This window comes from Takifugu flavidus, chromosome 8, assembly GCF_003711565.1.
Source record: "Takifugu flavidus isolate HTHZ2018 chromosome 8, ASM371156v2, whole genome shotgun sequence".
NCBI classification, from domain to species: Eukaryota; Metazoa; Chordata; class Actinopteri; order Tetraodontiformes; family Tetraodontidae; genus Takifugu; species Takifugu flavidus.
Window position 1 is genome coordinate 13571455 of NC_079527.1, and position 26194 is coordinate 13597648.

The window sequence follows — 26194 nt, forward strand, 5'->3', positions numbered from 1 at the left end:
TTATTTATTCCCCACTTCTTTCATTCTTTCATATTTGTTAGAATTGTAGTTATTTTTCGGTTGTCTACGGCGAAGGTGTGACTTCTTTTGTTGTGTGCAGGAATACTTAATAAATGAGTGTACCATTGTTATGGCGTGGCACGCGTTTTAATAAAGTTTTTAAAAATATTTTTTCCCCCTCCTGACGTTACCTGACTGGTTTGATTTGTACATTTGGACCAATGAGAAGTGAGGATAGAACCAACGTGAGCCTCTCTAACCAATCAGATTCAACGTGTCGGCCAGAACGTTATATATATGGCCCGCCCGGCCTAACGGAAAGCATATGTCAATTTCTGCACACTTGAATTGTTTTAAAAAATGGTGAGTACAATACGGACTTTCTATACTTTTGTGATGACTTATGCGAACCTTGTTTCAATTCCGGACACATATACAACGTTTAAATCGGGGAAAAAAAGAGATTTGGGTGGTGATTGACTTCCCTGTCACTTGTGAACTTGATTCTTCGCATTTGATTCATTTGGGATTTTTTGTGTTTTTTTTTTTAAGACGCTATATTTGTGGTGTTCATATAAGTTAAATTACTTAAAGTCTGGTATACTTTCTGGACATTACTCTTGGAGTGAGACGTACCACTTTAAAAAGGGCGCGGTACCGACCGTTATTCGTGTCACTTAACTGAGGTTTTCTTCTTTTATTCTTCCTCACTGTACATTGGTTATTTTCCATAGGAAGTTTTTGTTAAACTTTGTTGGCATTTATATATAATTTTATACAGATTCACCACTGAATATTCATGGGATCCCATAGATTAACTTCGTCATATGTTGCGCAATCCCACAAAACTTCTATAGATCTAACTGGCCATAAATCTCGTATATCTTAAAGAATGTACCCGATTGCATTCTTTGTCATTTAGAAGAAATTTTCTGGAGAAACTTTGTTTGGTATCATGTGATGTGTTGTATCATAATTCCTAACAGATGAGTCTTTCTTCTGTTTTAATTTATGGGTTTATCGTGTGATAAATAGTGTTGGTGTCTGAGGCGACAATAACTTGTTTATTCTTTATTCCCTCTCCACAGCGTGAGTGTATCTCTATCCATGTGGGTCAGGCTGGGGTCCAGATTGGCAATGCATGCTGGGAACTGTATTGCCTGGAGCATGGGATCCAGCCTGATGGAAAGATGCCCAGTGATAAAACAATTGGAGGAGGAGATGATTCTTTCAACACCTTCTTCAGTGAGACCGGGGCAGGAAAACACGTCCCCAGGGCTGTTTTTGTAGACCTGGAACCGTCTGTGATTGGTAAATTTAGCTGTTCTTCTACAACTGTTGTATCCCCCATCCATCAAACCCTCCTATAGGTTTGTTTCTTGCCCATAGATGAGGTGCGTACGGGGACCTACCGCCAGCTGTTTCACCCTGAGCAGCTGATCACTGGCAAGGAGGATGCTGCCAACAACTATGCTCGTGGACACTACACTGTGGGCAAAGAGCTCATCGACGTAGTGCTGGACAGGATCCGCAAACTGGTGGGTTGCAAGTTCAACTCCAGGTCAACATTGAGTTTACATGATTTTCCCCTCATGTGTTCCACTGTCTCTTTACAGTCTGACCAGTGCACCGGCCTTCAGGGCTTCCTGGTGTTCCACAGCTTTGGAGGTGGAACCGGCTCTGGTTTCACCTCCCTGCTGATGGAGCGTCTGTCCGTCGACTACGGCAAGAAGTCCAAGCTTGAGTTCTCGGTCTACCCGGCTCCCCAGGTGTCCACTGCTGTGGTGGAGCCCTACAACTCCATCCTGACCACCCACACCACCCTGGAACACTCAGACTGCGCCTTCATGGTCGACAACGAGGCCATCTACGACATCTGCCGTCGGAACCTCGATATCGAGCGTCCCACGTACACCAACCTGAACAGGCTGATCAGTCAGATCGTGTCCTCCATCACGGCTTCTCTGCGATTTGACGGTGCCCTCAACGTAGATCTGACAGAATTTCAGACCAACTTGGTGCCTTATCCTCGTATCCATTTCCCCCTGGCCACGTACGCCCCGGTCATCTCTGCTGAGAAAGCTTACCATGAGCAGTTGACCGTATCCGAAATCACCAACGCTTGTTTTGAGCCAGCCAACCAGTTGGTGAAATGTGACCCTCGCCACGGCAAGTACATGGCCTGTTGCCTTCTGTACCGCGGCGACGTGGTCCCCAAAGACGTGAATGCTGCCATTGCCACCATCAAAACAAAACGCACCATCCAGTTTGTGGACTGGTGCCCCACCGGTTTCAAGGTGGGCATCAACTACCAGCCCCCCACTGTGGTGCCTGGCGGAGATCTGGCCAAGGTCCAGAGGGCCGTGTGCATGCTCAGTAATACCACCGCCATCGCTGAGGCCTGGGCTCGTCTGGACCACAAGTTTGACCTGATGTACGCCAAACGGGCCTTTGTTCACTGGTACGTGGGTGAGGGCATGGAGGAGGGTGAGTTCTCTGAGGCCAGAGAGGACATGGCTGCTCTGGAGAAGGATTATGAGGAGGTGGGCACAGACAGCCTGGGAGAGGAGGATGAAGAGGGAGAGGAGTATTAATGTGAAGGTGGCTGATTTGAGAAAGTATTTCAAAAGCTGAATTGAAGTATTTTGTTTTACACGTTTGTGTTTCATGACTAAAGTTCTAAAAGCTCAATGGGAGACGTTGCAACTCATGAGTGAAATGTATTTGGACCCATGCTCAGAGCACAGCAGTTATTCTATTCATGAGCCCGGGGAGAAGTGTTAAATGTCAATGTGATTGTTTAAAATAAAATTTATTGCCATTGTTGAATTTTTTTTTAAACTGAGATGAAGAAATTTGGTTCTTAAATGCAATAGTTGCTGTTAATGGAGTGGCTGAAATAAAAGTAACTGATAACTGCATATTTTGAGAATTCTTGTCTTCAACTTGAGTTGAACTATTTTAATAGGTGATCTTGAGCCTGAACTCTGCTGGTGTTGTGCTGTTTAGCTTTGTGCTGGAAACCTTTGACACAGTGGCCATGACTGAGGGTGAAGATCAGTGTCACTTTGCAGTAGAGGATCTATATTTAGCTAGTTGGGGGACTGGGAGACGGAATCAGACCAGCACGACACGTATTCTCTCCTCTTTGACCCTCACTACGTCTGTATTTACTGGTAAGGTGTTTTTGTTTAGGCGAGATGAGTTATAATTTCTAGAGTTTCTTAAATGCTCATGTTTTTCTTCCCAAATTACTGGGATTATCTCTGTCTTTCGTGTTAACAGTGACAAACCACGGTGACGTACAGAATGGCGTTGTTTACTCTGCAATGAAACTGACATCTTGAACTATTGAGGAGACAGATTTTTGAGGAATAATTCTGCATTTTGGGCCATGTGTCAGTCAGAAGCAATGAAAAAAGAGGGTGTGAACAGTCCTGACCCGCTGGTAAGGGAGGCTTTTCTTATGGCCCATGATTACATAGACTACATAACTACAGGAGGCTCAGATGGCACCATGGGTCCTGCCCCGACAGCCTGCACAGCGGCCCTGCGTCATGCTGGAGATGAGCTCCTCAACCGATTTCCCATATTCTTCAGACGCTGGCCTCGAGTTTTCCAAGATGTGACAGAGAAGACGGCCTGCTCCATGCTCACGAGCATCTTGGATGAACACTTTTTCCCCCCCGTCCCCGGAGGGCGACGCAGAGACCTGGCCTGGAGCGCTGTGCTGTCGGTGTATGTGCTCTCCGGCCAGATGGCCCTTCATTGCAAAGAGAGGGGCATGCTGGTGGTCCTGCCCCAGCTGAAGGAGTGTGTTGGGGCCTATGTGGAGAGGGTCATCTGCCCCCATATACGAGACAAGGGTGGATGGGTGAGTATGTGCCGATGACGATGAAGCATATGTTACTATATAGAACACTATTTAGGCCATTACACACAAAGCTTTTGGCTTATATTGTTGCATTCGGATCACTGTCCAGTTGCACCCTGATTTACTCACATCCCAAAGTTGGAAAAACATGGTGGTGAGTCGACAGCAACGTGTTCGTCTATTAACGCTTTGCAACTCCTTTGCAAAATGTCAGCGAGCTAAAGTCTGGATAATCTGCCACTGCTATAGTACTGTATATCTGCAGGTTCTCCGGCATTTAACAGTTGATCCAGATAGAATGTGGAGTTTTGAGTCTGCATGGTGATGAGTGCCAGCTGCAGTAACTAGGATTTAAATTATACCAATTTTTCAAACAAATGATCAATCTTATAGTATAAATAGCTGGAAACAACAACAAGAATACCTTGATAACAACTGTGTGGCACAGATGTTTCAACTTTATCTTTATATACAACATTGAAGAACCTTTTTTTTGTCCTAATACCAGTGATGTAAAGGAAATGTGACTGAAGCTTTTGATCAGATGATTCCAGTCATGATGATCCTGTATTCTGTTCTTGACAACAGTCTCTTTCTTCTTTACATCTTAAATAAGGATAGAGTCATTCGGCATGTGATGCAGAGCTTGTGCGTGTATTTAAAACCTACAAAACTTTTTTATTTTTTTTATTTTTTTAAATAAAACCTCTACTGTTCCTCCACAGCATGAGTCTATCTATCCAGATAGAATGTGGATTTTTGAGTCTGCACGGTGATGGGTGACACGCAGCAGTAACTAGGATTTAAATTATAGCCAATTTGGAAACAAATTATCAATCATAATTTGCTTCCAAATATGCTATAATAGAAGCCGCAATGGGGTACCTTGTCAGCTATTTTGGGCACGGATATTTTAACTTCATCTTTATTTTAAACAAGGTACCGTTGAGTAACTGACTTATTTTGTAAAGTGGAAAACCTGCTGTACAGATACTGATGAAATAATGAATAGAGAATGAAAGGATCAGTGGATCTTTTGTAAATGTCATCCCATATTTAATTTACAATGCACTCAATTGTTTGCTTTAAATTGAAGCTTCCCTTTACTGTTTTGTTGTTGTTGTTGACAGAGCGGCTTTGAGTCACGCTTTGGAGAGAAGCAGGGCCTGGAGGGCCAGGTGAAGAAACTGTGTTGCTGGACACTGATGACCCTGACCATCAGTATTCTCACCTACTTCTTGTGGAAACGAATCAGCACTGTCACATAATTATGGCAAGAAGCTCTGTAAAATTTAGCTACCATATCTAAATATCAATGAGGTTCAAGGGTCTCCTGATGATCCCCAGGAGGGCAAATGGTTTTGCAGAAAGGAGTCAAAAACCACCAGACAACTGCTCAGCAATAAACAGGTTATTTTGCAGTTTTTATTTGAACAATAAAGAAATTTCTATATTTACCATCGATGACAACTGTTAGAGCCACGTCCTATTTAAATAGCGCATTTATTTTTTAATATTGTTGGCATAATCTAGTTTGTTATCCTCTCTGTTGTTTTATGTAAGGCCAATAAATTTGTATTCTACAACAAACTAGACCAAAGATTTTCGTGTTTTTTGATTCGTTGTGTAAGAAAGTAACGGAAATTAAATGGTTTCCAAATGTTATTCTTGCTTCATAAACCCACCAGATGGCCACATACACGACAACTTCACATGATTATTACCGTCTTTTGATCAAATCCATTTCAATTGTCTTCTTAAATAAAGCTTCTTAAATAAAACTTTTAAGTTTTTATAAATGTTAATCAAATAGTGCGCAATGAGCTTTTTTTTCTTCCAGAAAGGATATCAATAAACTTACATCAAAAGCCAGCGACAAATTCATTGATCTGTTCAATTATATTCCGAATTTGACTCCATATAAAAATGTTTAATTATACGACATGAAACAAAAGGAGCGGCTTGATCTATGGCTGACATTTAGCTGCTGAGACGCTTCCGGAATAGCTCGTGGTGGGTTATTGTGACCAATAAGAATTGACCATTGTGGGCCCCTCAGCCAATCCGGTTCCAGAGCACTGTTCTGTCGGGAAGAGACTATAAAAGGCCCCACCCACAAGCCGCTGTCATTTACTTCTCGCAAAGGACTCGTTCAGGCCCGACTGTGAGAAAGAACCTTACCCTCCTCTTCTATTTAAACCAATTCTGTCGTCACAAAAAAATGGTGAGTACGAAGTTTTTCTTGTATGTTGTCTCACATCGTCCCCCGCTAGCTTCAAAAGGGGGTCTGCTATCAGGTCTAAAGTCTAGAACATCATGAACATGTCCGTTTTTAATCCTATAAATTTAAAGGATTTTCCCGTTTTATTCTATGAAGATGACGTAGTTTCCAAAAGGCCCATGTCCTTTCACTGGCACATCTATTCTTTCATGTGAAAACTGCTTTTGAACCCAAAACCTGTTTGCACAAAAAAAAATAAAAAAAATAAATAAAAAATTCACCCGGACAATTAATTTTTTAAATCTGAGGAGGCATGATATTGATTATACATCGTTCAAGTACATTTTTCTGACTTAATATCAGTGATATAAAGGAAATGTGACTGCAGCTTTGGCTCATGATGATCCCTTTTTCTTTACAACAGGCCCCTTCTTCATATTCCAAATAAGTGTAGAGTCATTCAGCATGTGACGCAGTGTGTGTGTGTGTGTGTGTGTGTGTGTGTGTGTGTTGTGTGTGTGTGTGTGTGTGTGTGTGTGTGGTGTGTGTGTGTGTGTGTTAAACCTGCAAATCCTTTTAATAATAACACCTTTCCTGTTTCCCCACAGCGTGAGTGTATCTCTATCCATGTAGGTCAGGCTGGGGTCCAGATTGGCAATGCATGCTGGGAACTGTATTGCCTGGAGCATGGGATCCAGCCTGATGGAAGGATGCCCAGTGATAAAACAATTGGAGGAGGCGATGATTCTTTCAACACCTTCTTCAGTGAGACTGGGGCAGGAAAACACGTCCCCAGGGCTGTTTTTGTAGACCTGGAACCGTCTGTGATTGGTAAATTTAGCTGTTCTACAACTGTTGTATCCCCCATCCATCAAACCCTGCTATAGGTTTGTTTCTTGCCCATAGATGAGGTGCGTTCGGGGACCTACCGCCAGCTGTTTCACCCTGAGCAGCTGATCACTGGCAAGGAGGATGCTGCCAACAACTATGCTCGTGGACACTACACTGTGGGCAAAGAGATCATCGACGTAGTGCTGGACAGGATCCGCAAACTGGTGGGTTGCAAGTTCAACTCCAGGTCAACATTGAGTTTACATGATTTTCCCCTCATGTGTTCCACTCTCTCTTTACAGTCTGACCAGTGCACCGGCCTTCAGGGCTTCCTGGTGTTCCACAGCTTTGGAGGTGGAACCGGCTCTGGTTTCACCTCCCTGCTGATGGAGCGTCTGTCCGTCGACTACGGCAAGAAGTCCAAGCTTGAGTTCTCGGTCTACCCGGCTCCCCAGGTGTCCACTGCTGTGGTGGAGCCCTACAACTCCGTCCTGACCACCCACACCACCCTGGAACACTCAGACTGCGCCTTCATGGTCGACAACGAGGCCATCTACGACATCTGCCGTCGGAACCTCGATATCGAGCGTCCCACGTACACCAACCTGAACAGGCTGATCAGTCAGATCGTGTCCTCCATCACGGCTTCTCTGCGATTTGACGGTGCCCTCAACGTAGATCTGACAGAATTTCAGACCAACTTGGTGCCTTATCCTCGTATCCATTTCCCCCTGGCCACGTACGCCCCGGTCATCTCTGCTGAGAAAGCTTACCATGAGCAGTTGACCGTAGCCGAAATCACCAGTGCTTGCTTTGAGCCAGCCAACCAGTTGGTGAAATGTGACCCTCGCCACGGCAAGTACATGGCCTGCTGCCTTCTGTACCGTGGCGACGTGGTCCCCAAAGATGTGAATGCTGCCATTGCTACCATCAAAACAAAACGCACCATCCAGTTTGTGGACTGGTGCCCCACCGGTTTCAAGGTGGGCATCAACTACCAGCCCCCCACTGTTGTGCCTGGTGGAGATCTGGCCAAGGTCCAGAGGGCCGTGTGCATGCTGAGTAATACCACGGCCATCGCTGAGGCCTGGGCTCGTCTGGACCACAAGTTTGACCTGATGTACGCCAAACGGGCCTTTGTTCACTGGTACGTGGGTGAGGGTATGGAGGAGGGTGAGTTCTCTGAGGCCAGAGAGGACATGGCTGCTCTGGAGAAGGATTATGAGGAGGTGGGAGCTGATACTGTTGGAGATGAGGATGAGGATGAAGATGGAGAGGAGTATTAAATTGTCTTTCCCTTGTAACTTATGAATAAAGCCTGATTGCTTATCCTATTGGTCTCCTAACTGCTTTTATTCCTATGTTTATCTAACCCTTTTTGGGTTGTTGATGCAAGTACTTAAAATTGCATACATTGTCCCCAGTTGTTTGAAAATGTATATTTTTTGGCTTTATTAGTAATGCATGTATTTACAAAACTAAAATACAAAAAAAGATCTGGTCTGTATATACATGCAGATCTTCCAAGATATAACAATTAACAAAACATCTACATTTATAGGTCAAATAAGTAAGTAGACGTGTAGATAAATACATTTCTTCTAAAAAGGAAAAATTCTAGACAACGTTCATCTTTTGAGAAGAAAAGAAAAGACGCTTTTCTTGTCAGAATTAAAATGTATCTAATTGTTTTTCCTATTAGAACATTCATGGTTACATCCCAGTAGAGAATTGCCGCATACTTGCAGTTTAAACACATGGTGGCGCTATGCTCACGTCACGGCGCACAACCAAAACCATTCAAATTGCTACGCATGCTCAATGCTACCGGTCTCCGTACACACCCCACGAGTGACCGCCAAACCAATAAAGGACCCGGAAGGGCGTTGTTTTTTTCACATAGGAGTGGGCCAAAGGGGAGTGTATAAGATTCAATTAAGCAGTGGAACACAGTACATCCATAAAAATTGCACTCAAGAACCGCTGAGAGAAATGGCGGGAAAGATTGAGCAATACAAAATCCCCGTGCAGATAATGGGTAATCACACATACCGTACTGTTATGCGCGAGGTCAGACACAACTAGGAACGCTTAATGCTCACACTTGCAGGATCATCTATACGCCCTGCAAGGTAACAAAAGATCCAGATTGGAAACAAAGTACAATGCTGATTTACCTACCATTCTGTCTAAGGCGAACCAACTACAATTATACAACCTGTAATAAAGAATGTGTCCAAGATCGTCATTGTGATTCCTATATGTTTAACAAGACTACACAATCGTGCCCAAGTGGCTATAATTGCGCTTGCACCTATTCACAAGGTGCACCAGGACATAAGGGCATGTGTTTGATCAACAATGGTTGGTGGCTTTGTGGACACAACGCGTATGCTCACCTACCAGCAAACTGATCAGGAGTGTGCGCTCCGGTCCACCTCAGTGATAACACAGTCATAATTTATGCTAATAACGCTAGAACCGTTCCACAGTCGGGTCGCAGGAGAGACTTAAATATAGATTTCAAACCACATGACTCGGCATGGGGAACAGATGTACCGCAAGAGATTAAACACTGGACAGAGGGAGAAAAGGTTGTTAACAGTCTGTTCCCTTGGGTAGGTATGGCAAAGAACATGTTAAGATTAGAAACTGTTGATTACAGACTGAAAGTGTTTACTAATTGACAAAGGTTGCTCTTACAGGAGTTAAAGAATAACTGACTGCGTTGAGATTAATGACTGCAGAATAGGATGGCCTTAGATCTATTGACCGCATCTGAAGAAGGATTTTGCACGATGGTGGGAGATTACTGTTGCACATTTATCGCAGAAAATGATGCAGATGGCCAGTTGATAGACAGTGCACTGAAGAATTTGACCAAATTACAGAAGGCAATGATTGACGACGGCAGTTCCCCATTAGATTGGTTTATGGGCATGATTTTAAGATAGAGGGAACTGTTGTTTAAGACAGGGGCAGTAATCGGGACAGTACTGATAGTATTAGCCATATTAACTTGTTGTGTCGTACCTCTTGTTCGGGGTTGCATTGATCGGCTCCTGGGTTCGGCTGTTACTAGTGCTTTGCTGCATATGGAAGAACCTCTACTGGATGAAGGAGAAGAAGTGGATTCACAAGAAGATTGGACTAATGCACTGCATAATGTCAAAGAACTGTTTGATATGTCTTAAGTTGCACCCACATTGAATTCTGAGTATAAGAAATGTATTGTCCAGGAAAATGAAATAATACATTTGAAGTTCATTAAAGTGAAAAGATGTGTTATGGATAATGAGAATCTAGATGCATTGTCCCTCAACCAATCCGGTTCCAGAGCACTGTTCTGTCGGGAAGAGACTATAAAAGGCCCCACCCAACACGTCGCTGTCATTTACGGTACTTCTCATAAAGGACTCGTTCAGGCCCGACTGTGAGAAAGAACTTAACCCTCTTCTTCCACTTAAGCTAATTCTGTTGTCACATACTTAGAAAAAAAATGGTGAGTACAAAGTTTTTTTCTTGTATGTTGTCTCAGATCGTCCCCCGCTAGCTTCAAAAGGGGGTCTGCTATCAGGTCTTTATTCTATGAAGATGACATAGTCGCCAAAAGGCCCATGTCCTTTCTCTGGCACATCTGTTCTTTCATCTGAAAACTGCTTCTGAACCCAAAACCTGTTTGCACAAAAAATAAATAAATAATTGCCAGTGTGTTTAAAATGGTCCGTTTACCCGGACAATTAATTTATAAATCTGAGGAGGCATGATATTGATTATACATCATTCAAGTACATTTTTCTGACTTATACTAGTGATATGAAGGAAATGTGACTGTAGCTTCGGATCATGATGATCCCTTTTTCTTTACAACAGGCCGCTTCTTCATATTCCAAATAATTGTAGAGTCATTCAGCATGTTACGCAGTGTGTGTGTGTGTGTGTGTGTGTGTGTGTGTGTGTGTGTGTGTGTGTGTGTGTGTGTGTGTAAAACCTGCAAATCCTTTTAATAATAACACCTTTCCTGTTTCCCCACAGCGTGAGTGTATCTCTATCCATGTGGGTCAGGCTGGGGTCCAGATTGGCAATGCATGCTGGGAACTGTATTGCCTGGAGCATGGGATCCAGCCTGATGGACAGATGCCCAGTGATAAAACAATTGGAGGAGGAGATGATTCTTTCAACACCTTCTTCAGTGAGACCGGGGCAGGAAAACACGTCCCCAGGGCTGTTTTTGTAGACCTGGAACCGTCTGTGATTGGTAAATTTAGCTGTTCTTCTACAACTGTTGTATCCCCCATCCATCAAACCCTCCTATAGGTTTGTTTCTTGCCCATAGATGAGGTGCGTACGGGGACCTACCGCCAGCTGTTTCACCCTGAGCAGCTGATCACTGGCAAGGAGGATGCTGCCAACAACTATGCTCGTGGACACTACACTGTGGGCAAAGAGCTCATCGACGTAGTGCTGGACAGGATCCGCAAACTGGTGGGTTGCAAGTTCAACTTCAGGTCAACATTGAGTTTACATGATTTCTCCCCTCATGTGTTCCACTGTCTCTTTACAGTCTGACCAGTGCACCGGCCTTCAGGGCTTCCTGGTGTTCCACAGCTTTGGAGGTGGAACCGGCTCTGGTTTCACCTCCCTGCTGATGGAGCGTCTGTCCGTCGACTACGGCAAGAAGTCCAAGCTTGAGTTCTCGGTCTACCCGGCTCCCCAGGTGTCCACTGCTGTGGTGGAGCCCTACAACTCCATCCTGACCACCCACACCACCCTGGAACACTCAGACTGCGCCTTCATGGTCGACAACGAGGCCATCTACGACATCTGCCGTCGGAACCTCGATATCGAGCATCCCACGTACACCAACCTGAACAGGCTGATCAGTCAGATCGTGTCCTCCATCACGGCTTCTCTGCGATTTGACGGTGCCCTCAACGTAGATCTGACAGAATTTCAGACCAACTTGGTGCCTTATCCTCGTATCCATTTCCCCCTGGCCACGTACGCCCCGGTCATCTCTGCTGAGAAAGCTTACCATGAGCAGTTGACCGTATCCGAAATCACCAACGCTTGTTTTGAGCCAGCCAACCAGTTGGTGAAATGTGACCCTCGCCACGGCAAGTACATGGCCTGTTGCCTTCTGTACCGTGGCGACGTGGTCCCCAAAGATGTGAATGCTGCCATTGCCACCATCAAAACAAAACGCACCATCCAGTTTGTGGACTGGTGCCCCACCGGTTTCAAGGTGGGCATCAACTACCAGCCCCCCACTGTTGTGCCTGGTGGAGATCTGGCCAAGGTCCAGAGGGCCGTGTGCATGCTGAGTAATACCACCGCCATCGCTGAGGCCTGGGCTCGTCTGGACCACAAGTTTGACCTGATGTACGCCAAACGGGCCTTTGTTCACTGGTACGTGGGTGAGGGCATGGAGGAGGGTGAGTTCTCTGAGGCCAGAGAGGACATGGCTGCTCTGGAGAAGGATTATGAGGAGGTGGGAGCTGATACTATGGGAGATGAGGATGAAGATGGAGAGGAGTATTAAATTGTCTTCCCTTGTAACTTTTGAATAAGCACAACATGTATGCTCATCTACCAGCAAACTGGTCAGGAATGCTAGAACCATTCCACAGTTATCTTTCAGGATAAATGGGAGGGAAATGTGAGAATAATTATTCTATAATCATTTAAATGCATTTGTATGTTTAGCACCTAAGTAGATAAATAAGAAACAGAGTGTTTTTCACCTCTCTTGATTTAGTACACATGTCCAGAGCACCAGATTTACTGTGAGATTGTTATCTGAAACCAAAAAAGAATTCCACAAAGATAACAAGCTGATGTGAATAAAGAAAGAGATTTGCAGAGGAGCAGCAGAGCGACGGAGGGTGTTCCAGAGTGAACTGCTGCTTGCTCTCCCTTGCAAGGCCACCTGTGTCTTTTGTTGATTCACGCAGGGTTTTACTGCTCTATTTCAACTCTAACATGACTTTCGGCCTTTGGAACTTCCAACAGGAGGGAGGTTACTAGGGCAGAATATTTCTGTTTCAACTCTAACAAAGTGCTTTAAATTACATACACTGTCCCCAGTTGTTTGAAAATTTATATATTTTTGGCTTTATTAGTAATGCATGTATTTACAAAACTAAAATACAAAAAAGTTTTGGCCTGTATATACATGCAGATCTTCCACGATATAACAATTAACAACACATCTACATTTAAAGGTAGAATAAGTAAGTAGACGTGTGTAGATAAATACATTCATTTTAAAAAGGAAAAATGCTAGACAACGTTAATCTTTTGAGAGGAAACGAAAAAACGCATTTCCTGTCAGAATTAAAATGTATTTAATTTTTTTTCTTATTAGTGGAAACCTAAGGATTAGTCCTTGTTTTAAGGCGAACCATCCTGGAAGACTACAACAATATCGGCGAAAGGAAGCGATCATCCTTTATCAGTAACCAGGGTAACGACCGGATGTGTTGCTTGGCACGTTCCGGAAGCAGGAAGTGTCACATCGGCTTCTTGATATCACCTATGTGCTTAAAGAAATTGGGCTTTTTCCCCCTAGGTTTTTGTTTTCCATAGTATCGTGGAAATATGGAGGAAAATATCATTAAAAACCTCTTTTGAGTTTTTGTAAAAGCTGATTACTTATTTAGCCTTTAACTGGCAGGACTCTCCATGCAGAGTATAGGGCCCGCTATATTGTTGTGTGCTGCACTGCCCTCTAGTGGTCAGAGTTGGTTGTGCAGTCGTTGAGGTCATTTCTTAAATTATTGATCAACCAATTAAAAATAACGTTATTTATTTGACCCAAGTTATATTAAACAGAAGCTGTCTATTCAACTCTGGAGTGGAGTTAACTGAGCAGGTTCTTTGGAGAGTCAAGATGCAGTTGATAAATCCGACCAGTAGGTGTCACTGTATATTGAACTCTATGTTGAAAACTCCAAACATTATCGACCCAAGCGTCCTACGCGGAGCTGCATGTAATGAACCGGGCGGGACAAGGCAGCAAAACAAACGCAACTAGAGCCTCGAGTTCGGAAATGACGACGTGGATAAATGAGTTGCCAGGTTTGTGTTGGTGTCCCCCACCTTAAACTATTGCGTTACAACACCGAAGTTAGTCATTAGTTGATTCACAACAGTAAATTACATTTTCCTCAACCCTTGATGTTGTACCTAATAGACTTATACATCTCAATGAAATGTCCGTTTCTAAAAAAAACAAAAATGTAAAACAATCATTAAAATAAAATTCCACCAATCTAAAAATAAATAATATCATCCATAAAAAATACATCATTCACGTTTATGTATGTTTATGATATGAAATCATTGCTTCACCAAACTTTTTGCTGTCCCTTTTTTTTTATCAAAAGGATCATCACTACACCAGAGGTAGCGGAGGTAGGATCTCTGATTACACCTAAGATATAAACTTTTAGGTTGTTTTGTAGTGTGTGTGTGTGTGTGTGTGTGTGTGTGTGTGTGTGTGCGTGTGGATTGGCTGATTGGTCTCCGTTGTCAGACGGTGTGAAAAAAGGAGATTATTTCTATCAAACCTGGCAACCCAGCAAGAGTCCTCCGTAGGAAAATATTGCCCACAGCGGACTCCTCGGTATTAAAGGCGGCTGGCGGTTAGAGCTGCGGTGTCCCGTTTCCAGAATCGACTATTCATTCTTCGGGCCAACCTAAAGTAAGCCTTAATTATTCTTCCACATCAAGCAGACTGAAGGAATAATCAATTAATGCTGTAATATTGGCGCAGCCCGTGCTGTTTAGTGGAGCAGCCCGAGCTCTAAAGGAGCCCGTTGATCATCATCGAAGCCTTCTGCTAGCTGCTTTTTTTCGGGTACGGCTCCATCTAAAGCTCCATCCCCGAGACGGCCGGTACGTGCGCTGCAGTAATTCTTGTGCAGCCTCGGTTTCAGTGTTTTATTTCTGGTTTTGGCTCAAACGGTGCATTTATCCCGCAAAGTCCCTGCAAAGCTAATCACGTAAGGCAACATTAGCACGCTAAGTTGATACGTAACCTCCGGACTTGAGGCACAAATGAAACGCTGTGTGAACGACCTCATTTTAGAAGAGAACATTAAGGATAAGAATCAGAGTCTGGGGGGCAATAGAATGATAGAGGGATCGATTTTGTACACGCCGTAATTCGCCGTCGCCATTAGGCCGGGTTATCTAGCTAATATTACCAAGAAGCGGTGCTTTAAGGGTCCGTGAAGCAAAACGACAATTTAATTTTAAAACGGTTGTTTTTGTAGACCTGCCGAGTCGGGGTGCCTCTGTTCCCCCCCTCCAAACGACCTAAAATGGGATGAAATTCTCAGCCCAGTTTGACCTCTGCAGGGCGCATCTCCGTGATTGACGTGGCAGCGAGCTTCTGATTATCAAACGCAAATGAACAATTATTTAAGAGCGATTTTCTTGAGGTAACTGCGGAGGTGGTTTCACCTAAAACGGGCGTTTAATTTTATCAGACCAGTAGAAAGATATAGAATATGGTGGTAAAGAACACTGACTGATCCCATTGGACCCCCTTTCAGAACTGGTTACTTGCACCTTTTTTTGCAGCCACCTGCAGATTTGATTTTAACACCCTCCAACACACCCGTCTGCGCGCTCCTTGGACCATAACGTTGCTGCATCAAAAGGCAGCTACTGTTGTGCTGAGTGAGCAGCTTTTTCTCACCTGCATCACTCAACATAAGTGCACCTGGCTCCTCTCGGGCCGGCGCTCCATCCCTCTTGATCAACATAAAGCATCCTTGTGTTCCCGTCAGCAGCCGCAGCCGCGTCACTTGTTGACTGTGCGTGTGTGCCTTTGACGTCTGCAAAGGTGTGGTGTGTGTGTGGAGCCATGACCGTGGCATGCCAAGGCCCAATCAGCAGGGTGTGGGGCTGTGCAGGTCTGAAGTTTCCCTTTCAAGGGAAGCAGGGGCAGAAAGAGAAACTTACAAAGGAAGGAAAACAGCTGGCCTATAAAACCCGGGGTCGCGGATTCGCTCGCACAGGCATTTTTAAGTCTGGATGGAGCAGCAGTAAAGTGGTCAAAGAAACTCGAAAAGGAAAACTGAAAATTCCGAAACGTGTCACCCAGAGACGGCGCTGATGTCTTCGCCGGATGGCTGTGCGTAAACTTCTCGGGGGAATTTCTTCATCACGCCTGTTGGAAGAGCAGAAAATAGCAGCTGTTACTGTGTCAAACTCGGGGATTGGCAGAGGGCTCGGATCGGGAATGCGCTCTCGTTGTACATGAGGAAAAAGGAAATTCCTTAAGAACATGTTCCTGTCTTCAAACTGCATGCAACCATGCCAAGACTGATACTAACTGCAGATATTTTTTTTTAAATTTCAACCTGCAGCTGCCGGACAGGAGACGACTTATGAAAATGTGCTTCTGATTCAGTGAGGAGCTGCGTTTCATTTGATTTGCATTCAGACTTTTAGATTGAAACCAACCTTTCAGTGTCTCTGTCTCTGTTTCTGCTTTGTGCTCTGATGACGGCTCTTTTTTCAGTCAGTCGTCCCAGTAACAGCTGGTTTTCTTCCCCCCCCCCTCACAGATCTGGATGACATAAGTGCAGAAAGGAGAGGAAGTCTTTGCCTAAACGGTGCATTCTTGTTCTGAGCTTCACTCCCCTGAGCCTCCACTTTGTGAGCTTTACTGGCATCTGCTTTATTGGGGGGGGGGGGACCCAAAGCCTTTATTTGAAAAAGGGCCTGAAGACACTGGAGAGATTAGCAGAGCCTTAAAGGAAGCCTTTCTGATACGTGTGTGACAACATGGCAAAGAAGAACAGTCAGAAAGGTATGTATCTGCTTTATTTACGCTTGTTCAGAAGAATCCCGAGTATTTACTGCAAAATTCCACATGCATTTTACTGACGTGTTGAACCTGCGGCACACAGACGTCAGGATTCAGGTGTCGGTGAACAAATGAATGTTTAGTTTGAGCACACTTTCTCTTTAATGGCTACAGAACCCAGGTTTGGTTTTAGGGGAGCAGACCAGGCCACCGAAATATGCGTGATTGTTTCTGTTTTAAACATTAATGGAGCGGTTTTAAAGTTCCATCTAAGCTTTAATGAGCAGTAGTGAGATAAACGGGAATCCACCTTCACTATCAGCTTGTTCTCCCAAATTTACTAAAGTTTGCGCAACTTTTCCTTCACTTTTTGGAGTTTTGTTCAGCCTCAGTCGGCTTCATCGCTTTAGCTTAACGCTGTTCACGTCGAGGCCTTTTAATGTGAGAGAAACACCTTCATGAGTCCAGGTCGTCCATTTTTAAGGCTTATGAACGCGCACCACTTTCAAAGAAATCGCTGTCGGCCGCTTTGATTTGCAAATGACCTCCAAGGACAGTTTGCAAATGAGCCTCAAGGTCGTTTTCCTGTGTTTTCTGCAGACACGTCTGGGGTGGTGTTTGACACGCGTTCAAAGATGGTCATGTGTCAGGGAGGAACCACCGAGAGGATGAAGGACAAGGTAAGACATCTGATGTGGGGCGCCCGCCACACTGTTGCAGATTGGATGAATGTGAAGCTTAAAACCACAAATTTTATGCCGTATCAAGAGGTTTTTAATCCTACTGCGAAATACTTGGTGTCTATGTTGCTGGATTTACGGCTAAGCCCTGACATTCCCTTTCATTAGTTGTGGGAGCTGCAGTTTCCCAGTTTGCTGGTTTCTGGCAACAAAAGAGGGCGAGATGTCGGCGTGAGCAGCTGCTCCAGTTGATAAAGTGCATTTTTCCTTCAGCTCTTTGCCACGTCGGATCACCTGAAAACAGCTTTTGTTGAAACTTGAACTAAAAGGGAAGTCCAAGTTAGACACCAGTTTCCTTTACTGGTGGGGTGTCAGCAGCAGTTCTTCCAAAGAAGAGCTCAAGTCCCTAAAACCCTGGACAATTTAATTCAACCTCCTGCTCTCTCTCTCCTCTCTCTCCTCCTCTCTCTCCTGCTCACTCTCTCTTGCTCTTGCTCTCTCTCTCTCTCGCCGCTGGTTATTAATCTTATTGAATCTCTATTTTAATACATTAAAAACTCCAATTACGACAAGGGGATTCTAAATATTTACATTTGACTTTGTTAAATGTGTGTGAATGTCTGCATTAAATAAATCCGTTGCTTTCATGGTTGCAGTCCATGAATTAAAGCCCGAGGTTGGTTTCAACTCAACTTTGGGTGTTTTTTGACGGTGGCGAGAATGGCACCGCCTTGTGTGACCTGTTAAGTACTGTGACTGTACTGATCAGGTTAAGGTCTCTTTTGCCTGCCTCTCTGCCCACGTTGTCGTCAGTAACCCGTTGAGAAGATATTGTTTTAGGATTTTTATCTAATTTTTTTCACGAGGGCATCTGATCAAACCAAATAGGATAAAAGTTGAAACCAGTAAATCAGACTGATCTAATAATAAACTCTTGTCCTCTTCCTGTTTTTTTTTTTTTCTTTCTGCAGATCAGTGCCGTCAGGGCCGTCGTCCCCAACAAAAGTAACAACGAGATCGTGCTGGTGTTGCAGCATTTTGAGAACTGCGTCGACAAAGCCGTTCAAGCTTTCCTAGAAGGTACGACGTCTCCGTTCGTCCCCGATTTAAAAGCAAATAACAATTGCTCAAACGCGGCCTGACCCCCACCCCACTTGACATAAATCCTGTGGCGGCGGTGACGTACGCGCCGGCGTTATCGGCATGTACGCACCAGCGCTAGTCTGAGCATGTGAGCCGTGTCTGAAACATGACCTTCGAGAACAGGTTTTCCTTTCCCTCCTCATGCCTGCCGTGCTTGGCAGTCAGATGCCTGAACGTCGTTTGCATAGCTTTACTTTGATGAGTGTAATAATAGAGCGCGGTGTTGCGTCACGCCGCATTGTTCCTAATTTTAGCGCTGCGTTGGAAACACACCCGGGGACGCTCGTGCGCGGGGACGGTGTGATGCGGCTGCACTGCGTATGATTGTCACCGCTGCAAACCTCTGACTTTCAGGTAGCGCGGTGGAGATCCTGAAGGAGTGGAATGTCACCGGCAAGAAGAAGGTGAGCAGACCCCCAAGTTGAATGGGCGTTGTCGTTTGGATCCAGGACACGATGAGACGATTGAAACGGAGATGTTGACCGCTGGTATTTGTCTTTCTGTCCAGCCCAAGAAGAAAAAGAAGCCCAAGCCTCAGCCAGAGGCCCCTGCTGAGCCCGCTCCCCCTGAGGCCACGCCGCCCGTGGACGGCAAGGACGAGATGAACGGTTTCCACGCCAACGGGTCCGCGGTGGACGGCGAGTCTCTCGACTCTCTTAGCGAACAGTTGGACTCCGCCTCTCTGGATGCGGCCGAGCTGGACTCTGAACCCGCCTCATCCGAAACCACCGGTAACCAGTGCTCTGATAAACGGGGTTTGTTTGAGCCTCTCAGCATTTACAACATCTGGGTCGGCTCGTTGGCGGTGGATTATTTTCCCACGGTCATTGTTGACAGTTTAAGATGTTGGAGGATTGACAGCGAGTGAGAGATTTATGCTTTTAAAAGCAGTCTGGCTGCCTCCGTCAGCATAGCTGAGACAACCTCGTTGCCTTTGTAGTTATACTGGCAGGCAGCCGCGCCAGACTATGCAGCTTCACACCTACAGCAAATCTGCTCATCTCTTCTGCTGCTTCCTTTTATAGCATTTTGAAGAAGCTCGCACGCAACTCATGATTTCTGGTGATTCTATTTGTCCTCTCGCAGGTGTAGAAGCAGAAAGTCAAGGTAGCGCGCCGAGTCCCAGCTTGCAGCAGGGGTGGAGGAATCACCAGGGTCCCAGAGGGTACAAGCCCCGACACAGGCATGGCTCCAGTTCACACCCGCCTGCTTCCTCATTAGCGCCCACCATCAACGAGCATGGATCAGCAGCCAAGAAGATAGGTCAGACACTTGTGATGTTCCCACCGCGTTCGGAGCGGCAAAACGGGGAGTAAACGTGTGTGTGACGCCTGTGCTGTGTGTGACGTCTGCCCCTCAGCCTCCAACATCGATCGCTCCGTGAAGGACCTGCAGCGCTGCACCGCCTCCCTGACCCGCTACCGGATGGTGATCAAAGATGAGATGGATTCTTCAATCAAGAGGATGAAGCTGACGTTTGCGGAGCTTCAGAGCTGGTGAGTCAGCTTGAGTCATCTAATCGGAGGGCGTTGCTGGAACCTTTGCCCTCCTGGGGAAAAATACCGTTTCTTTAACGGGAATTGAGTAGTTATACAGTATGTGACGAAACTGCTGTTTGTTGTTGCTGGCAGCTTTTCCTCCTGTTAATGTTCACACATGATGCCGAATGTGTTGGGTTTGAAAGTCAAAAACCACCTGAAAGGTCTGATCCGTCGGGGACGAGAGTCGTCGGTCCAGCTGATCTGCGTCGCCGTGACGCCGTTGTGACCCTTTGGTTTGCTCTTTGTATCGACTTCGAGGGTAAACTGACCACTTCTCTCTCCTTTTTTTTAGTTTAATGGACAGAGAAGTGACCCTCCTGACAGAGATGGACAAAGTCAAATTGGAGACCAGTAAGTATTTTCAAATACGGCCCGTTTCCACGACACTCCCGGGACTTTGTTTCACACATGATAACCTCGCTCCTGACCTAAATCGCTCCCAGAGAGGCAGTAAAGGAGATAGTTGATGAAACAGCAAGTCCCAGTTTCCTGCAAACGGCAGCGCTTGCCCTCCAGTTCTCCCTATACCTGCAGCACACTGCTGTTTGTATGTGCGTGTAACATGACAGAGCAGGACTGCATTTTTGTGTAAGTAGGCCATTCTCTCAGCGGTGTGTGTTGCAGGCCTGAAAAGGGCCAATAGTCTCAGGTGTCGAGGGAGGCTCAATGCTGTCTTTGTGCGCCCTGTTTGGGGGAATTGAGAGGAAAGTGAAGAAACTAATATTTCTTTGACAGAGCAACATCCAGCTTCACTCGGTGTTCACCGATGGTTGCTCTTAAATATTTCCTGCAGGAAAAGTCGGCTCAAAATCTTCAGACGGGGGGTTTTCCCGTCGGGTTCCAGGGGTACGGATGGTGCTGAGGCTAACACTAGGGGTCCAGGCATCGGTGTTTTGGCAGAGTGAAGCTAACAGTCGAGGGGGTCAAAAGTGGCGCTGTCGCTGAGTTAAGTCAGGATTTCTGTTTCTTGCACAGCTGCGGAGGCACTTTGAGCTTGTTCAGACCCGTTTTTAAAGTGCGCCTTGGACACTCATCCCAAGTGTGGCGGCCTCACCTGAGACGCTGGCAGGATCCATTTGAGATCCAGTCTCTGTGCCCACTTCAGCAGGTGGGCTCAGCCTCGGGGGGGGGGGGCGGTCCGTCTCCACGGCGAAAACGCTCTAGTTTTACTCCATTTCTTCCATTTGTGGGCTGTATGTAACTTGTGACATTTATCCCTCGACCGCTGTGTTGGTGTTGTTGCCGTTTGCACAGCTGCCGTAAACTCTCTATCTGTGACCTTTGTTTATCTGTCAACGCGGAGTCAGCTGCACTTTGGCATAATGCACTTTGTCAGGTCAGCAGGAGGCTAACGAAGCTCTGACGGGAAAATGAAACTTGCTGGGTGGAAAAGGAAAACGAGGTTAGGGATTATCGGATGTTCGGTTCGGCCTCGTTTCATGAAAGTTAGAAATATTTCACTTCGGATTTGGAGCCGGAGCTACAGAGCACTGGATGAGCTGCGGGGGGGGGTGATGAGTGGGGGGGGGTGATGAGGGGGGGTGATGGAGGATGGATGGGTTGGTGGAGGGTGATGGAGGGTGATGGGGGCTGATGGAGGCTGATGGAGGATGGTGGGGGGTGATGGAGTCTGATGGAGTCTGATGGAGTCTGATGGAGTCTGATGGGGGCTGATGGAGTCTGATGGGGGCTGATGGAGGCTGGTGGAGTCTGATGGGGGCTGGTGGAGTCTGATGGAGTCTGATGGGGGCTGATGGAGTCTGATGGGGGCTGGTGGAGTCTGATGGGGGCTGGTGGAGTCTGATGGAGGCTGGTGGAGTCTGATGGGCTCTGATGGGGGCTGATGGAGGGTGATCGGGGCTGGTGGAGTCTGATGGAGTCTGGTGGAGTCTGATGTTCACAATGAAAGTGACCTGTGTTCTTTTTCAGTGTTGACTCTGGACACTCGGCAGAAGAGAGCCGAGGAGCTCAGGCGGCTCACGGACCGATCGGCGTCCATGTCTGAGGAGCAGCTGAGTGAGCTGCGCGCAGAAATCAAGGTGATTGAACGACCTTGTTCATTTCCCCACGTATCTCCCAGAGCTTGGTGACTAAGAGAGGGTGGGCTTGGTTTGTTTGTTTGTTTGTTTTCAGCATTTTGTGAGCGAGCGTAAATATGATGAGGACCTCGGCAAAGCTGTGAGATTTACGTTTGATCTGGAGCCGCTGAAGTCCAGCATCACGGGGTTTGGCTCAGGTGGGTCGTCGCCGTTCGGGTCGACTCCGCCCTCGGGTCACATGACCTCGTCGCCTCCTGCTGTGGCTCACTTGTTGCCTCTCTTCCAGTTTACCACCCGCGTACAGGATACTCAAATCGGTCCCGTTGTAGCTCCACGTCCTCCTCTGTTACCGGCCCGAGCCTCCAGGAAACGCCAGCGCCGCCGCCTCGTCTCCCACCAGACCCAGAACCCACCCAGCGAGAGCCGTCCGCCCCCGAACAAACAGGTCGGCCCACAGTTTCCCTTCGCTCCGCTCCGGTCCCGTGAGTCAAAGCCGGCGCTCAACTGACTTCTTAATATCCGGTTTTCAGGTTTTTCAAGGCAACCGACGGACCTTCCAGGGGCCGGGCTACCACTCAGGCAGTCAGCGGTACAACGGCGGCCCCCACGCCGACGGAGGAGCGCCGCACGGCCCAACCACCGCTACCATAGCGACGGCGCCTCTGCCGGTCCAACGTCGCACAACAACTCAAGAGGGCCCCCCCGCTCCTCCACGTACCACCAAGACCGACCCGCTCAGAACGGGCTGCCCCAGAGGCCTCCGCGGACGCACTGCCCTTGATAGGACACCCCGGGCTGGGATCAACACGTCTACTAACCCCCCCACCCCCACCCCCACTCCCACCCCCCCAGCTAACTCCTTTCAGTGAAGAATAGCATACCAGTTTACATTTTTCAGATCCGTAGAACCATCTCTCTCCACCTTAAAGCCTTCTCGCTGTTCCGCAGTCGCGCTTTATTTTTCTTTCGCCGTCTCCCCATCGCGACCTTTCGACCCCCGCCCCCCCCCTCCCGAGCGATCTCATCGATCTCTCTGCTCCCGGCGTCGGCCCGTACAGCCGATCAGAGACCGTCTGGATGGAACGGATTTCAAGTCTCGGTACGGTTTCTGTTTTTCACCTCTCATCACCTCTTGTTCGTCTCCATCCATCATTTCAACATCCTCGCAGTGGAAAACGGACACTCCAGTAGATGTAGGAATAATGTGGGAATTTTGACCATTCAGTCCTCACCACAGACTGTTGTTGTTTAGGAAAACATATCAAGCTACAATCCAGAGCTTTTTCTAGTGGCTGCTACAAACGGGAGAGAAATGATTCGTTCTCATGAAGGAGACGTGAGACATCCTCAGAATTGGGTGAAAGGCTGCATCGCGTTTTATTTCAAAGTAAAATGAAGGGAAACGTACAAAAACGTGGCTGTTCAGTTTAGTGCATGGTTTAAAGGTGGCTGACTTCTTCCCTTCGAAATAAGCTAATTCTTTGTTAGCTGCCATCATGACCTAAATATGCGGCCAGACTGTGTCACAGACGCCTGCTGCCATCTTGTGGAGGGGGGGTTATTTGCAGATTATTTTTTGTCCAAGCGCCATTTAAAATCAAGTCTGGGAGGGTTTTATTCTATAGTAGATTACCAGCAGGGGGCGTCCCAGATGATCCGGGAAGTACTCGGACCGCTTAAATGCGGTGACGTTCCGCTTCCCATCTAACCGGTTTAGCCTAGAATATTCCTTTTAAATGTACTTCCAGGCAGCGACGTCTCGCCATCCCAGTGGTTGTCAGGGTTACCGTGTCCTTTTGTCCTCAGCTCGGACGCAGTTTATCACCTTTTTACACTCGCAACAAATTTAGTCCACATGCTGGTTTATTGGTGTTTATCGGGATGGGTTTTCTTCCACGTGCACAGCTTTATTGTGTATGCGCACGGATGACGTACGTTGCCTTTAGTCACAGAGAGATTTCACATTTGCCTTTTCCAAATGTCGACCACGGCTTTCCAATCAGAACCTGGTAGATCAGGAGTTGTGATGTGTGAGCTGCGACTTGTGCTCTCCCCCCTTTTGATACTCCCCATCTGTGAACGTTCAGATTGATCAAGCTGATGAATGCATCATTTTTTACTTTTTGTTTTTTGTTTTGAGAGCGTCTCATTCTTTCTCGTCACGAACAAAAAGGGGCGAATGCCTCCGTGCTTTTATTTTGAAACTTTTTTTGTTTTTTCTTCAGTCTGGGACAGGGACCCCCTGTGGGGCCCCCGTGTGTGTCGTTTGTGTACATAATTAGAGGCCGTAGTGTAAAACTGCTGGTTACAGCATCGCCACGTCATCTTCATAACGTCTTCCCTCGATCAAACGTTCGGGACAAAAATATCATTCTGAAATATTCTCTCCCCCTCTTTAACTTACTTTTCACCATATGTTACCTTACAGCAGCATTTTAAGAAGTAAAAATGCTGCTTTTTTTCTGAACACCAGTTGATCCCTTGGTGATCAAACGGGCTTCATTATTGTCCAACGCATCCATACTGGCAGCATCTCCTATTTTTGGATCAGTATCTTTAAGGTCTAATTCTTAGTTCCAAGATTTTCTCTCTGAGCCATGTCGAAGGGGGGAAAACTACCAAATTTGAAGCCTCAGACTTCTGTTTATCTGATAAACGGCTGCGGTTGTTCAAGCTCTTCAGCTGTTTCATCTGAGATTTTTGGGATTTCTATTCTTTTACTCCATTCCAGACTGGTTTAAGATTAGGTAATTACCAAAGAAGTCATTTCTTTCCCCCCTGTGTACATCTTTTCCTTCTTTCTTGCCTGCAAATGATTCCAAGGGAGATGAATCCAGCTCTTCATCTGTGTTGCTTCTCTCATCCCTCGTTCCTCCGGTCCCTCTTCATACACGCTCTCCATGTAACTTTAGTTTGTGCTCGCTTGGGACAGTTTGTACACAATAGTCATATTAGTCAGAAAATGAATTTAAAACTAGCTTGTTCGTCCTTTTAAGTAGACTCCAGGACAAGTCAACTGTAAACTCAAGTGCCTTTTCTTGTCTCCCGTCGACCCGTTCACATTCATCTCGACCAAATATGGACCAAAGACATCGACTGTCCCGACTCCACCCTTTCTTGCTCTCACCGAATTGCACACTTTTCATTTACTATGAATAAACTGTTTGCAATACAGACTTTGCGCCTACGTTTATTTAATACGTCTGATCTCAGGCACCACCACAAGGAATCCTGGGATATTGAGGCGCGTAGAGACGCACATTTCAAGATTAACTTAACGTTAAGAGCTACACTAAGATATCCTGTTGTATCCCACATTTGTAGTTATTTTACGTGAAATGCAATTTACTAACTTCATACTAATTAAGCCCTGTTGGATAAAGTAAAATCAAAATTTAAAGTGATATATTTATCTCTATATATATTTCACCTACATGGCCTCTAGATGGTGATGTTGTACAGATTAAAATTCGGTTTCCTGAGACTTGCGTCACATCTTTTCTCAGGATATAATTGAAATGTGTAAACTAATTGAATTTTATAAGGTGCCTTATCGAGAAAGATAATACTGAAATGTCCAAATGAAAGCGGAATAGCCTTTCAACTCCGGCAAAAACAAGGCGTCATTTAAACGTTCACACTTTTGATGCCATGTTGTACTTCCTTAAAAAAGGGGAAAAAAAACCAAACACCCCACTGATGTGTGATATCACGCCCAAATCAGTCAGTGTATGTAAAACATTAAGTCACACAGTGATGAAAGGACAGTACCCCCCCCCCCCCCCCCCCCCCATGAACTTAAAACAAAGGTAACTGGTGACATTTCTTCACAATGAATGACGCATGCAAAAGTAAGGACGAGGAGGGCTTCCCCCCCTAAAAACAGACACACCCTGAAATGGACAGAATCCAGTCTTGTTTGCAAAAAGAACAGTTTTTTGGCAAATAACAGCCAAAGTAGCGGTAGAAAATGGTGATGGAGAAATGAGATTTTACGCTTTCATCGGCAAAATCATCACAATGCTACATGAACATTTATGAC

General features: G+C 45.9%; 5 protein-coding genes across 6 annotated transcripts; all 5 read left to right on the forward strand.

Moving 5' to 3' along the window:
* Positions 1-227: 227 nt before the first annotated feature.
* Positions 228-2921, forward strand: LOC130529759 (tubulin alpha-1C chain-like). 2 transcript variants are annotated; one of them, XM_057040315.1, is made up of 4 exons: positions 235-363; positions 1089-1311; positions 1390-1538; positions 1617-2921. In XM_057040315.1, exons 1-4 carry the CDS (start codon positions 361-363, stop codon positions 2592-2594), a joined length of 1353 nt encoding a protein of 450 aa, XP_056896295.1. In that variant the 5' UTR covers positions 235-360; the 3' UTR covers positions 2595-2921. The 2 variants fall into 2 exon arrangements, with proteins under 2 accessions (XP_056896294.1, XP_056896295.1); XM_057040314.1 differs by having other exon boundaries at positions 228-363; positions 1390-2921.
* A 110-nt stretch (positions 2922-3031) lies between these two features.
* bcl2l16 (BCL2 like 16) lies at positions 3032-5746 on the forward strand. The gene is made up of 3 exons (XM_057040321.1): positions 3032-3176; positions 3286-3874; positions 5005-5746. Exons 2-3 carry the CDS (start codon positions 3395-3397, stop codon positions 5140-5142), a joined length of 618 nt encoding a protein of 205 aa, XP_056896301.1. The 5' UTR covers positions 3032-3176; positions 3286-3394; the 3' UTR covers positions 5143-5746.
* A 224-nt stretch (positions 5747-5970) lies between these two features.
* Positions 5971-8260, forward strand: LOC130529760 (tubulin alpha-1C chain-like). Its single transcript, XM_057040316.1, has 4 exons — positions 5971-6098; positions 6704-6926; positions 7002-7150; positions 7229-8260. Exons 1-4 carry the CDS (start codon positions 6096-6098, stop codon positions 8210-8212), a joined length of 1359 nt encoding a protein of 452 aa, XP_056896296.1. The 5' UTR covers positions 5971-6095; the 3' UTR covers positions 8213-8260.
* On the forward strand, positions 5997-12854 carry LOC130529761 (tubulin alpha-1C chain-like). The gene is made up of 4 exons (XM_057040317.1): positions 5997-6098; positions 10962-11184; positions 11263-11411; positions 11491-12854. Exons 1-4 carry the CDS (start codon positions 6096-6098, stop codon positions 12466-12468), a joined length of 1353 nt encoding a protein of 450 aa, XP_056896297.1. The 5' UTR covers positions 5997-6095; the 3' UTR covers positions 12469-12854.
* A 1617-nt stretch (positions 12855-14471) lies between these two features.
* spats2 (spermatogenesis associated serine rich 2) lies at positions 14472-25328 on the forward strand. The gene is given in 15 exon segments (XM_057040313.1): positions 14472-14631; positions 16508-16752; positions 17350-17429; positions 18401-18509; positions 18927-18976; positions 19081-19303; positions 19659-19835; positions 19933-20068; positions 20406-20464; positions 22043-22152; positions 22247-22349; positions 22439-22542; positions 22544-22597; positions 22683-22766; positions 22769-25328. Coding segments are annotated over 14 exon segments (1479 nt in total). The 5' UTR covers positions 14472-14631; positions 16508-16727; the 3' UTR covers positions 22934-25328.
* Positions 25329-26194: the final 866 nt, after the last annotated feature.

Excerpts from the sequence above, each read along its gene's own strand:
- LOC130529759 (XM_057040314.1), top strand. Across the intron at positions 1,312-1,389 it reads CCTGGAACCGTCTGTGATTG|ATGAGGTGCGTACGGGGACC; the intron begins GTAAATTTAGCT and ends TCTTGCCCATAG.
- LOC130529761 (XM_057040317.1), top strand. Across the intron at positions 11,185-11,262 it reads CCTGGAACCGTCTGTGATTG|ATGAGGTGCGTACGGGGACC; the intron begins GTAAATTTAGCT and ends TCTTGCCCATAG. Across the intron at positions 11,412-11,490 it reads TGGACAGGATCCGCAAACTG|TCTGACCAGTGCACCGGCCT; the intron begins GTGGGTTGCAAG and ends GTCTCTTTACAG.
- bcl2l16 (XM_057040321.1), top strand. The coding sequence starts at position 3,395 with ATGTGTCAGTCAGAAGCAATGAAAAAAGAGGGTGTGAACAGTCCTGAC. Across the intron at positions 3,875-5,004 it reads TACGAGACAAGGGTGGATGG|AGCGGCTTTGAGTCACGCTT; the intron begins GTGAGTATGTGC and ends TGTTGTTGACAG.
- LOC130529760 (XM_057040316.1), top strand. Across the intron at positions 6,927-7,001 it reads CCTGGAACCGTCTGTGATTG|ATGAGGTGCGTTCGGGGACC; the intron begins GTAAATTTAGCT and ends TCTTGCCCATAG. Across the intron at positions 7,151-7,228 it reads TGGACAGGATCCGCAAACTG|TCTGACCAGTGCACCGGCCT; the intron begins GTGGGTTGCAAG and ends CTCTCTTTACAG.